Source organism: Scyliorhinus canicula, chromosome 18, assembly GCF_902713615.1.
Source record: "Scyliorhinus canicula chromosome 18, sScyCan1.1, whole genome shotgun sequence".
Classification (NCBI taxonomy): domain Eukaryota; kingdom Metazoa; phylum Chordata; class Chondrichthyes; order Carcharhiniformes; family Scyliorhinidae; genus Scyliorhinus; species Scyliorhinus canicula.
This window is the reverse complement of record NC_052163.1, coordinates 57,590,029-57,604,296: the sequence shown is the minus strand read 5'-3', so window position 1 is coordinate 57,604,296 and position 14,268 is coordinate 57,590,029. Positions and strand designations below refer to the sequence as shown.

The 14,268-nt window shown below is 44.4% G+C and overlaps 1 protein-coding gene across 2 annotated transcripts in view; it reads right to left on the bottom strand.

The window, feature by feature from the left end:
• Positions 1 to 2,847: 2,847 nt before the first annotated feature.
• LOC119953195 (germ cell-specific gene 1-like protein) overlaps positions 2,848 to 14,268 on the bottom strand; it is a 227,516-nt gene continuing 216,095 nt past the window's right edge. For both annotated transcript variants that reach the window (XM_038777187.1, XM_038777188.1), the window contains 2 exons: positions 9,509 to 9,620; positions 2,848 to 3,672 (listed from right to left, as the gene is read on the bottom strand). In XM_038777187.1, coding sequence (XP_038633115.1) covers positions 3,369 to 3,672; positions 9,509 to 9,620 — 416 coding nt within the window. In that variant the 3' untranslated portion in view covers positions 2,848 to 3,368. The remainder of the gene's footprint in view (positions 3,673 to 9,508; positions 9,621 to 14,268) is intronic.

Here is a 14,268-nt window from a genome sequence, read left to right as displayed (position 1 = left end):
TAATCCAGAAGCCTGTGCTAATGCTTTGGGGTTCAAATCCCACCATGGCAGTTGATGGAATTTAAATTCAATTACTAAATCTGGAATTAAAGGCTGGTCTCAGGAAATGGTGGTGGCCATGAATGTTATTTAAACACCCTTCTGCTTCACTAATGCCCTTTAGTGAAGGAAATCAACCAGCCTCACTCCAGACCAATAGCAATGTGGTTCATTCTTAGCTGCGTTCTGAAATGGACAAGCAAGCCATTCAGTTGAGGGGAAATTAGGAATGGGTAACAAATGCTGGCCTTTCCCGTGATGCTCACATCCCATGAAGGAATAATGAAAAAAAATCCTTGAAAATCAGTGTTATCAACTGTGCAGGAAGTTCAGTGTTTCATTATTAACCTTAGATTGTCGCTCTGCCGAATGTATATCACCTTCCAAACAAGGTCAATGGAAAAAAAATAGGATTGCCATGAAAAAATTGGGATTCTATTTCCCACTTGCCACAGATACCACCACATATACATGCGCTGTATTGGAGAATAAAAGGGGTCACAAAATAAGAGTGTGGTACCTTGATTCACTGAATCGTGTGACTGGTTCGTTTCATTTTCAGAATTCAGACTTCGACACAATGAGCCTCAATACCAGATATATTAAAAGAAACTTTGCCAACCATATTTCCCATTTCCAGAATTAAAAGGAAACATTACACATGATGCAAATATGAAATAAAATTAGAAATTGTTACAAATATACAACAGGTCAACGTCAGTGGACATATAGGCTGGTTCTAACCCGTGAACTGTGTGGATTAAAGGGTAGATTTATCACTTTGTGGATCCAATGATTTCAGACTCCTATGCTTGCAACATGAACTTACATTTGCTCGTTAAATATGCTAATTGGTTTGTTGTCAATTTTTCGCATTTTCTATTTGAGACTAGTATCTTAGGAAAAACACTGCCAAGTTCTGACTGGGAGGTAATACAAAATACTCAGTCAGAATGCTTAGCAGAAAGAGAAAGAACATTTTTATCAAGAACAGGCAACACTTGAGACCTTTGATGACAAAATGGAATTTTGGTTGAATCTATTATGAGTGGCCTGTCCATTTGTGACGACAGCACAATCTCGAGCTCAATCCTCAATTATCATTGGCTTCTTTTCTCTCCCTCGTGGATTGAAATCCTTTGAGCTCAACTATCGGCACTTCAGTGTATAATTGACCATTTGTCAAAGCTTGGGGTTTATTGATGCTGTTGCACAGTGGATTAACAATTTTTCAAAAAAATCATCTAGTTTAATTCATAGTGAATCTTCAAATTGTTGGAATATTATTTCCAGTTTCTTCCCTCCCCACATCCATAAGGCTGCATTCAACTTGTCCATACTATGTGCTACCGAATAGGAGCTTTCCATTCAGTAAATAGTGTATTGATATGGGGACGCTGAAGTGGCTCAATGGATATCTTCCCTGGTCCCTTCCTTCCCCAGAATGGCCTGGATTAAAGCCCTACTCCACGCCATAAAAAAAACCCAAGCCAGTGTGTGTTGATGCAGGTCCTCACTCTGTGTAAATGAGGAGAGTGAATGGCAGGGGGGGGGGGGGGGGGGGGGGGGGGCATTTGACAGTTAAACCGCCTACCAAATTTAAAACAAAATGATTTATATGATGGGTGATCAAACAGAAATGTGGCAACCCTACATAATGTGGGAAAATCTGTTGATATAACTGACCCTTTGAATTTTAACTTCATGACAACTTGTAGTCATGAACTAAATGGGAGTCTAGAGCAGATAATTCTCAGAAGGAAGTACGGAAGAAAAAAACAATGTGAACTATGCAGCATAGACTATGAATTACAGAATGGTGGATGTGTGCAGTTGTTTTGATCATAATAATATATTTTGTTACTTGTTAATATTTTTGGAGCAAGTGTTTATCTATATTGATCTGGGAGATCTTTCAACCTTATATTTTGATCCTTATGAATGGGAACATTGTTACTGATGAAGAATGGAACACTATTTCCATTTTAGGTAGCCAGCCAAAAGCAGCCTGTGCGCAGGAGAGGAAAGTTTGCTGCTCTGCTTCAGAACAAAGTTTCAATCACAACCTCAGAAAAGCTACGTCTTCAACAGCAAGGTGCCATTCTGTGGTCTCTCTGAGTTAGATTGAAATCTAGGGTTAGACTTTCCAAACATTGACTATGGATGGTTAGGAGTTCAAGTCCCTAATGCCAGATCTTTGTGCTTTAGTTATGACCAAACTCATTTTACACATGGCCTTTTACAGAAAGAAAACAAAGGAGATATTGCTCACACAGCCTCAGCTGGGTTAGAATCCAGCTTCCAGTGATGGAAGACCAGTGACTAACACTTGTCACCATTCGTGTGTGTGTGTGAGTGAATGAGTGTGTGTGTACGTGTGATTATGTGTGTGCATGTGAGTGTGTCTGTACATGAGTGAGAGTGTGTGTGCATGTGAGTGTGTGTTTGTGTGTGTCTATGTCTGTGAGTGCATGTGAATTAGTGTGAGTGCAAGTGTGAGTGCGTGTGCATGTCTGTGTGCATGTGTCTGTGTGCATGCATGTGAGTGTGTACATGTGTGTGTGAGTGGGTGTATGTGTATGTGTGTCTATCCATGTGAGTGAGTGTGTGTCTTTATGTCTGTGAGTGTAAGGGCAGCAAGGTGGAACAGTGGTTAGCACTGCTGCCTACGACGCTGAGGACCCAGGTTCGATCCCGGCTCTGGGTCGCTGTCCGTGTGGAGTTTGCACATTCTCCCCGTGTCTGCGTGGGTCTCACCCCCAAGATTTGCAGGGTTGGTGGATTGGCCATGCTAAATTGCCCCTCAATTGGAAAAAATAATTGGGTACTCTAAATTTTAAAAAAAATCCTGTGTGTGTGAGTGGGTGAGTGTGCATGTGTGTATGTCTGTGTGTATGTCTGCGTGTGCTTGTGTGTGTCTGTGTCCATTGAGACGAATGCATACAGCAGTGTTCCCCCAAGTGCAAACCAATAATCAGGACTAATTCGGCACCAACACTTAACATTTTTGGTGGGTTGCAAAATACAGCATTGAGACAGAAAATGTGGGGATCTCTCCTGCACCATGCCGAAACAAACATAGTAAGTTCTGTAAACTTGTGATTAGCTGTGGCTATCTCCCTCCATTGCCAGTGATCTTTGCCAATCAAAGTGCAATAGTACAGTTGGTCGGAGAGGCAGAGTGTAACAGAAATACTAGTTGCATTCTATCCTGATGATGCCTGATGTGTGACATTATAAACTTGAGGAGAAAAGGAACCAGTAAGATAAACCCTTCCTGAACACATAGGTGACATCTAGAACCGATCTGGCACAATGTCCCAGGAACTTCAACAGTATTCTTCACCCTGTGCATCCAGAATGTCATTGAGATCGGCAAAGACGGAGCCACTGGACATCTTGCGGCCATTACTGGAGAGGTCGAGGAACTCCTCGGTAGAACTGGGCACTGAGCTAATATACCTGTCCCAGACTCGCTCCGCTGGAACTTCATGCTCAATTAGTTTGGGTTTTGATTTTAAGCTTCTTTCCAAATTCTTCCTTTTGTGCTTGAACTCGAGGATGGTCTTTGTGTACGTGTTTATTGTGGTCACTGATGCCGCCATACAGCACGTAAATGATCCCCAAGCGAGACTGAGGGAAAATATATATCTTGAAAGTTAATTAATAGAACTAACAGTTTAACATGCAAGTTAAAACTTAAAGGAACAATTAGAGCTCACACATATTTTAGATGGAATGGAAGACAATCAGATTCAACTCTCCCAATTCCTTCACTATCCAGAAACAGCAGTGAGTTTAATTTTCACTGAACAGCATTAATACGCCCATTATTTTATGTGTACCACATGCTCTTAATACAAAATTGAGCATTAAAAAAAAAATGAGTGTTTTGGATTTCCAGTTTGCTATCCATTGTGAATGTGTTAAAGGATGCCTCAAAAATGAAACACAAAATGAATTTGATCGATGTAGCCTGCCCGCATCAATTGTCTTTTTTTGAGAATGAGGAGCTTCCTCAGCAATCTCCTCACATTGTCTTAAGGACTACTTTCCTTCATGCGTGGCTTTGCCAATTGAATACTATCTTAGCCCTGAGGTTGCGAGGTTGCTTCATTTTAATGATTGGAATATGCTGTATGAGACTTCGGTTCAGGCTCCTCAGTGTTTGTCAAGCTTGGAAAGGGTGGTGTTAGCAGGATAAGGTCTGGGACAGGGTTTGTTAGCAAGTAGTGGGGATGGCAGCATCTGACCACCAGACCACGGGTAAAGGAAATATGAATGAGTGAGTTTGTTTTATTTCAATGTATTCTATCTGCAAGGTGCCAGTGTCCCATGCCAAGTTAGGGTGTGGTACCAGGCTCAATGTTATGCACAGCAGTCAGTCACTTAACAGTGGGGCATAATGGGATGCATAACAGGTGGGGAGCACAATGGGTGAGGCTGTAACAGGCAGAGTATCTTACAGGCAGTGGAGTCAAAGGTTATGGGACACAGACCGAAAAGTAGAGTTAAGGCCACAATCAGGTCATCCCCGACATTATTGAATGGTGGAATGAGCTAGATGGGTTGAATGGCCTACTCCTTTCTCTTAGCCAGAATTCTTCGGCTGTTGAGAATATTTTTTCCCGCTGACAGCGCACCCCCACTTGCGGTTTTTCTGGCAATGTGGGGCGGCTTCAATGGGAAATCCCTTGACGAGAGGTGGGAGTAAAGAGTCCCACCACCAGCGAAAGGCGCGCCGCAAAGAAACACAGCTGGTGGACAGGAGCATGCTGTCCCTTATAACAGATAAGGCGATAGCTGGTGTGGGTGTATAACAGGCAGAGCATATAACAGGATGACCATTTATAACAGACAAGTTGTCGACAGTTGGGGTGAATAAAGGTTGGGGTATAAGCGGCGGAATGTTTATTGGGAGGATATGCAACAGGTATGGTGTACAATAGACAGAGTATGTAACAGATGGTTGGTTTGATCTGCTATCACCTATTTTACTGCTTAGGTCTAAAGTTCCACTGAATCCATCTGGAAGAGAAGAGATGCCACAGTGTTCTGAACCCAGGCCAATTGCATGGTCTGGGTGCGTTTTCACCAAGAGCACACATGCTGGGAGGACTGTATAGAGTGCAACATGGTTGGAAGTATGTAGGAATGGGAATGCTGCTACAGGCCCGCAGACTAGCAGTGACCATCTTGGCTCCTGGATAATGAAACTTGTTGGCTGCAGCTGCTGACTGACAGCCAAAGAGGTTTCCTGTCCCGAGTCCTCTGGGGATTGGGGATGGGGTCGGGTGGGTGAGGGTGGTGACATCTTTCTTCTTCAGACTACTCCTTCGCAAGAGCTGCTGCAGGTTTCTTCAGCTACAACCGTGGAATGTGATGCAGGAAGCTAGGATTGTTCCCCCCTTACCTTGTTGTAATATTCATGCTGGGCCTGTATCTAATGCTACTGCTTCTACTCTGACATTTGGGGAACCCTCGTAAATACTGGCACAGCGGTGGAGTGAAGAGCCCTTCCACTTTGTCCACCCTCATTCTCTTTCCATTGCACCCAGTTACTATTGCTCCCCAGGAAATAATAATAATAATCTTTATTCTCACAAGTAGGCTTACATTAACACTGCAATGAAGTTACTGTGAAAAACGCCGAGTCGCCACATTCCGGTGCCTGTTCGGGTACACAGAGGGAGAATTCAGAATGTCCAATTCACCTAACAGCACGTCTTTCGGGACTTGTGGGAGGAAACCGGAGCACTTGGAGGAAACCCACGTAGACACAGGGAGAACGTGCAGACTCCGCACAGACAGTGACCCAAGCCGGGAATTGAACCTGGGACCCTGGAGCTGTGAAGCAACAGTGCTAACCACTGTACTACCCTACCAGGAAGAAGAAAATCAATCCTCGTCCATCTGAAGGTTGCGGTGATTATTTTGTCGAGTTAGGTCGAGCTCTGAATTCAATATAATATTGTGAGTTATGGGGTCCAAATGACAGATGACTGGACAAGTAGGGAATGCATAAGATTAAAACAGAGCCACTTTCTGTCAGATGACTGATTTGCAACAGTTTGCAAGGTCTCACCCATGCAGTCACTCGCTGTAATCAGGCGACGAAATGCAACAGCTCAGGCTAACTGAGGTTCAAAGTAAAACAAGGGCCATGAACTAACAAATGATCAGGTGGCAAGACATTATTACAAAAGGGATTACAGAAAATAGAGGAAGGGGGGAAGTGGGGCTGAACGTAAGGGCAGGAGGAGAGAAAGTGATAGAAGGCAATTACTGCGGATGTTGGAATCTGAAAAGAGTAGTCCAGGCTCTAAACGGTAGCTCCCATCTCTCTTCGCAGATGCTGTCAGACCTGCTGAGATTGTCCAGCATTTTCTGTTTTTGTTGAAGAGAAACTGAACTCTTGGAACCCATGATAACATTCACTCTCAGACATTTGCTACCGAGTGGCAAATTTAATACAAAGTTTCAGTGTCGTGAGGTGGCTGGGATTGGACTTTGATCTTCACAGAAGAACCCCCCTTCCCCCTCCCACTTTTCCCCTGGGGAACCATTCCCATATCCCATCATCCCCTCCCCACTCCAGTAGGATTTATTTTGTGCATTGCCGCAATGAGACGTGCCATGACTTCAGCACAATGGCACATTTGTCATGTGAGAGTACCTTTAAGAAATGAATGTTTAAGCAATGTACCTTTATGAAATAGAGCAGCTCATATTACTGAAGTGATATCAGAATGTGGGTGGAGCTAGGTTTTTAGATCAGCCATTTTGCAGTGTTTTGGTTTCAGTTTTGAGGAAAAGAGCTTGTGTGTGTCTGTGTTTGCAGTAAGCTGGATCTGCTGTGATCTCTGCCATGAAAGACTATCTCTGAATCATTTGGGTGATTTAAACTCATAACAGCAATGTGTTTAACCTGATGTGTTTCTGCTTAAAAGTGTTAAGTCTTTTGGAGGTTTGAAGGAACATTTTGAGGGATTATTTAGTGTTGTATTATTTTCGGGGTTATCTTTGAAGTAAGGGGTGTTAAGGGATCCAATGTTTATTTAAAAAGGTTAAGTTGAATTTATGGAATAAACATTGTTTTGTGTTTAAAAACCCACGTGTCCATAATTGTAGTACCACACCTGGAGACCCAGCCGTGTGCTTCAAAAGCAACAGTACATTAAAGGGAGAGGTTGGTTGAACTCCATGATACATTTTGGGGTTCTGAAAACGCCACTCCCATAACACATTGAATACTTCACTTCTTTGGGGCAGCAGGGTAGCATGGTGGTTAGCATAAATGCTTCACAGCTCCAGGGTCCCAGGTTCGATTCCCGGCTGGGTCACTGTCTGTGTGGAGTCTGCACGTCCTCCCCCTGTGTGCGTGGGTTTCCTCCGGGTGCTCCGGTTTCCTCCCAAGCGCCGGAATGTGGCGACTAGGGGCTTTTCACAGTAACTTCATTGAAGCCTACTCGTGACAATAAGCGATTTTCATTTTCATTTTCATTTCATCAAGAAGGCTGGAAGTATTTAAACATTGACGATCTCCTCAAATCAGTGCAAAATCGTTCAAAATTAAATCCTTGTTCCATTAATTGTCATCTGGACATGGCTGAGATTGAGGTAGAGAGATGAAGGTTTAAGGCCTGGGTCTACCAAGAGAAAGGGTTAAAGAAATCCTTCGTGCTGGGATATTGTTTAAGAAAGCTTTTCCTTTGAAGCATAGTTTTGATTCTTATGTGTTTATGCTGACTCTGCTATATAACAATGGGCTGGATTCCCCATTCGTTCATGGAAGTGGGATTCTCCAGTCTCACTGAGTGCCAAATTCTCCATCCTCTCAGCGATAGCGGGCGGACTCACAATGAAGAATACCGACCATTCCCCCAACACGTCTCAGATCCAAATTTGGTTGGTTGTTGATTTTAAAAATATGCCTTTGAAAGTTGTTTTCTACGTTATAATCTGGTCCAACTGCCCTGATTCTGTAATGTCATCCTCTCTCTTCACAGACAGAGTTTAATGTTGCAAGACTAATTTTAATGTTATCAGTAGTTGCATTACCTCATTTGCATTGGACACCAAGCAGCTTACCATTCCATTACAGCTATTCTACTCTAAATAGGATTAAAGCAGAGAGGTGCTTGATGGCCCACACAGATACAATGGGCCGAAGGGCCTCTTTCTGTACTGTAAATCACTATGGTTCCGTCTGCTAGAGACTACTTTTCTGTCTTGCTCTTTGAGTTGTTGTTTCCCAGAACTGTCAAAATTTCTCATATTTATAGAGTTGGCGTGAGTTAAATCTTGTTTGGGGATCTCTGACAGTCCACTATCCATTTTAAAGGGAGCAGCTGGTTCGAAAGAGAAACTCTCACAAAGATTACTGAAACAAGCATTGAATAATACAACGGGAGCAGTGTCATTCATTGGGGAGAAGCAGTTAGTGCTCATTGAAGTGTTAGCCCTGAGTCCGCAGCCAGCTTGCCCTCTCTGAATTGATGTATGAACACCAGCTCACTATGAGAATTGGGCAGTAAGGGAGGGAGCCCCGAGGCAGATGTGTATAAAGCTGTCTGGAATGAGGTCTCAACCATCTTTTGCTTAGGAGTTACTGCAACAAAAACCCAAGAACATTCTTGCAGCTTAATTTAATAATATGGGGAAAACATGATGATTTTCTAAGCTGCCTTATTATCAAAATAAGCATAGTCCCTGAGAAAGACTGAGAAGCAGCTATTATTTTTAAATAAGTTTTCCTCTTGGGAAAGAAAAAAGTATGTAATTATTTGTAAATGGGATAATGTTGGAATTTAAATGCATAACATGCACCATGCAAGTGCTGCGCACAGCCCAGAGAGTGGTTAGAATACAAAACTCACTACTCAAAATAAGTCTTGATTCAATGGTGTAGATGTATTTAAAGGTGGGGCAGCACGGTAGCACAAGTGGCTAGCACTGTGGCTTCACAGCGCCAGGGTCCCAGGTCCGATTCCCCGCTGGGTCACTGTCTGTGTGGAGTCTGCGTGGGTTTCTTCCGGGTGCTCCGGTTTCCTCCCACAGTCCAAAGACGTGCAGGTTAGGTAGATCGGCCATGATAAATTGCCCTTAGTGACCAAAACGATTAGGAGGCATTATTGGGTTACGGGGATAGGGTGGAAATGAGGGCTTAAGTGGGATGGTGCAGACTCGATGGGCCGAACAGCCTCCTTCTGCACTGTATGTTCTATGTTCATGTTCTATGTTTGAAAGCTGGATAAACATGACCAAGAAAGGAAGATTGACAAGTTGGGTGAAATGGGATGGGAGGTTTGTGTGGGGCATAAAAACACCAATGTGAGCTATATGGGCTGAATGGCTTGTTTTTGTACTGTACTATGTGATGTAACAGCAGACTTTCAACAATTCACTACTTGAAAAGAAGATGAATGTGAATTATTACCTTTTACACAGTTTGAACAATGCCACTTACCAGTATGACCACCCATAATCCCAGGTCTGTGGTCGCCAATCTTCCGGGCCAAGGTTAACTGTCATTTGGAATACAGTTGTATACATCATGTGGGCCACCATACCCAGGAGACCTGCAAAACCAAGTCACAAGGATGCTGGACAATAAGCAAAACTTAAAACCAACAAATATTAATTTACTCTTTTATTTACTCCAGCATTAATATCCCAATACCGCACTCTCTGTTTATTGCAGGTGCACCAATCTAATTCTTAGTAGAATCAAGTGTCTCGCAGTCAGGACTGTCTAGTTTTGGATCATTTATAGCCTCACAGCATTAGATGACAGTGTGAATACAATCTGTGCACACATTCTCCCACTGTTAACATTGACAGATGCCTGGATTCAGTCCATCTACAATCTTGCTAAGTTAACGACCTGAACCCAAATCACGTATGATCTCCCAGTGTTAATACTGACAGATGCCAGGATTCAATTCACTCTGGCATCCCTGCGCTGGTTCTGGAGCTGCTTGGATTAAACTAAATGCGACTGACCAGTATAATGCTGACAGATGGCTGGATTCAGTCCATCAGGAATCACTCTCAGTTAATATTGAGATCTAGCTGAATCCAATTCATGTCTGAACCCCCAGTGTTAACACCGACAGGTTCTGGGATTCAACTCAATTGATGAGCCCATGAGTTGCTACTGGATTGAGTTATGTGTGTTTGGCCTATTTACGCTGGCAGATGACTGGATTAGGTTTCATGGGTTCATGTGGGCGAGTTGCCCGGATCCATGTGATTGCTCAACGTTAATTCTGACAGATGCCAAGAACCAGCTCATGCATAAGCTTCAGACGAGTGGCGAGACTGCCTGAATTTAGTTCCAATGCAGTCTCCCAGGGCTGATACTGAGAGCTGCCCTGGGGACAAGGAGGCAGGAGGCAGCTGACAGGTTATGAAGTGATAAAGAGTACTACAGAAAAAGAGAGGCAGAAATGAAAGGCAGGGGAACAAGCATACGCCACAAGAGAAAAAAAGACATTCAAGCTGCTTGACTGTGCTCTGTGAACAGCGCAATCTGCTGTTGTGAGCTAGGTTAAATTGCAATTGAACTTCTTACACACAAGATTTACAGTTAGTAGATTTGTATTCTTATATTTTACAGAAGATTATTGAGGGCTTCAATAAGTTTTTTGAGCACCCCAGGTTAATAACTAGGGTCATGTCTATTTGTTCATTCTCTATGGAAATGAGGTTTCTTTAGAAGAGATTACATTCTCCAATATCTAATGCTTTTGGGTGAGAAATCCTGGAATTCCTTCTGCTTCCTTCTGGAGAACATTATCAACCAATAAGCCCTGCCCCTCTACCGTCCTGGACTTGCATTAGCTCATATTTATCGTTATTATCTTTGTGTTAAAATGCTTCCATTGTCTTCTTCCTCCCAATCTCAGTAATCTCTTCCAATTGGAGAAAATCCTTCCCCACCCCCTACATTTTCTCTTATGCCTCTGCAAAGTTCCTTCAATTGTTTTGCCAAGTTCAGGACATTATGTGGTGTCAGTCATGGTTCATGGGGAGCATTCTTACTGTTGGAGTTGGAAGTTATGGGTTCTGAGCTCAGCTCAAGAGACTTGAGATGATTTAATTAACCTAGACATGTATCGGTGAGGGAATGGTGCACTAGTGGGGTGCCAGGTGGATAAGATGTTAAATCAAGGCTGTGGTGACCCTCTCAGGTGCATGTAAGATATCCTATGCTCTCATTGAAAGAGATCAAAGGTAGTGTCTCAGTCAATTGTATCCCTCAACTATTATCATTAGAGTAGATAACTGGTCATTTATCTTATTGCTGTTTAATGGATCATGGTCAAAAAATACTCACTTCCCTTCAAAGCACTTAAGAGATGCCAAAGTGTTGTTATCAACTGTTGGTATATGATGGAGAAATAATGCAGCAGCTTGTCTTTTACCTTCAGCAAGTTTATTGTGCACCCAGCTCAGCAGAGATCCTGGGCGGGATTCTCTGATCCTGTTGCGTTTCTCGACGGCGTCAACATCGCCTCAGGAGCAGGGCCCTATAGGGCGCCAGCACGGCACTGGAGTGACTCACGCCGCTCCAGCTGCCGAACCCCAGTGTCAGATGGGTGCCGCGGGTCTGCGCATGCGCAGAGGGACTAGTGCCAATGCGTGCAAGCTCAGTAACTCCCTTCTCCGCGCCAGCTCCAACACAACATGGCATAGGGCTACAGTGACCAGCGTAGAACAAAAGAGGCCCCAGCGCAAAAGGCCGGCCCGCTGAACGGTATGCCCCGATCGCGGGCCAGGACACCCCAGGGTCGGACGCCCCTCTCCCCCACCGGGCCACCCCCGGATGCATCCACGCCGAGGTACCGCCAGGTAATAGCAGGTGTGAATGGCGCTGGCGGGACTCGGCTTTCTTTGCATGGCCGCTCGGCCCATCCCAGGCTGAGAATCGCTGGGGGCGGCCCGTAGAGCGGCCCCCGACCAGTGCTATGCTGACCGCGCCGATTCTCCGGCCCGGCCCCGGGGTGAGAGTATCCCGTCCCCTATTTCCATCTAAAATCCCCACAGCAACTGTTCCAGCTCCGTCATTTATACTCGTTTGGAGGTTGAGCCAATCACTATCGCCTGTGTCTAACAAGACAAATCATCCAACAATGCAATTTGCCAAAGCATTCACTTGCTGATACATTGACATTGAATGCCTGCACAGTGACACACTGGTTAGCACTGCTGTGTTCACAGAGCCAGGAATCTGGGTGCAATTCCACTCTTGCTTGTGTGGAGTTTGCACATTCTCCCCGTGTCTGCGTGGGTTTCTTCCGGTTTCCTCCCACAGTCCAAAGATGTGCAGGTTAGCTGGATTTGCCATGCTAAATTGCCCCTTAGTGTCCAAAGATGTGGATGTTCAATGTGCAGAATGTACAGAATGTGCCATGTTCAATGTGCAGAATTACGGGGACAGAGCGGGGGAGTGGGCTTAGGTAGAGTTGGTGCAGACTTGATAGGCCGGATGGCCTCCTTCTGCACTGTAGAGATTCTATGATTGACACAAAGGGTGTGAAATGTGCTATTAGATACACATTGTTGTTATTTTTGAGGGTGGGCTATCTGAGGTGTCAGAATTATAGTGCAAGTTCTTTGTAGCCCATATGACCATTCGGTTAACATGAAGGTTTTTTAACTACTATTATGTAAGAAGGAACAGCTTTGCTTCTACAAGTATCACTTGTTTCCCGTTTCACTTCAGACACAAATAGCAAGTGAAAACGCTTTAAAATATCACAGATAGGTGACACAGAAGGAGTGAGACACTCAGAAAAACGGCGCGGGGAAGAGTGTGAGGATAAGAATGGTTATGGAAAAAGTGGGAGAAGAAGGATACAATGAAGTAGTTTGCCCAACACAAAGATATGCAGATTGCCGCTTTTGGCCATTTTTATTGTATTTTTAGCATTCATGAGCACCTAAAAACACAATGATGAAGATCTCACACCACAGGATTTGTGGAATATGTCACCGCTCCGGTTCATATTCAGCCTTCCTATCATCGGTTTTGTGTATGCACTGGGTTATTATTGAGCATTATTTATATTTCATTGGCCCAGATTTTGTGGTGATTGGCAAATGACCAGTGTTTGCTGTACATTATATTTATACTTGCCAAAAGAGTTTTGATGGCCTTTTTCACAATGATTGGTGTTAGTAGAGAGCTTAAACAGTGTGACATACTCAAAAAGTAAATTTGGGACAGAGAATCACTACAGTGCAGGAGGCCATTTGGTCCATTAGGTCTGCACCAATACTCTGAAAGAGCACCCTACGTCCCATCCTATCCCCATAGCCCAGTAACCCTAGCTAACCTTTTGGACACGAAGGGGCTCTCAGAGGGGAGAACAGCAAATGCTCCTTTCTCACTCTCGCTGGACAAGATCCAGGTGCGCATATTTAAATGATCCATATGCACTCACTAGATTCACCCGGGTCCTGGATTCACTGACCTCCCCAGCAAGGCCTCAACTGTTTGGTATTGGTTCGTAAAGTCGTGACCAATCATCAGGGAATATCAGAGGGGGTCTCACTGGAATGTGGAGGCCCCGGGTGGTCGAGCACTGGATAGAGTGGTACGTTGGCACTCCCCCTGGCACCATGGCACTGCCACAGGGGCACCCTGCCAGCATGTGCATGTGGCACTGCCAGGGTTTTGGGCTGGCAGTGCCAAAGTGCCCAGATGCCAGGTTGCCCGTGCCAGGGATCAAACCTGGGGGGGGGTGGTTCCCTTGTTCGTAAGAGGTGGGGTGAGTAGAGACTCAAGGACCCCAGAAGAGGTAAGTTGCATGAAGTGTGGGGGTCGGTCTTGAGGCCGTGGTGGGGGCACTGAGGGAGGTCTAAAGGTCGGGGCTGCCTTTAAAAATAGAGTCTCGATCTGCGGATTGTCTTCCTGCATTGGCTAGCTGAGCTGGCTCGGGAAGTGACTTTAAGAGTGACCTCGATGGGGAGTTCCTCGCCGAGGCCATAAAACCCAGCAAAGTGCCGTTGAACAAAGGGTCTTTCTTGCCGGTACAGGTGCTGACAAAAGCCTGCTAAAAGCGCCATCTAGCAAGCTTTAACTGAAGTCCATTGAACAGCACCCATTGTGTTATTTCTACTGGGCTAATATTACTCATTTTCTGTAATTCATTGTGTTATTATTAATAGGTGACACCTCAGAGTCAAATGGTTGTCGTTTATAGTCCCACTCACTTGAAC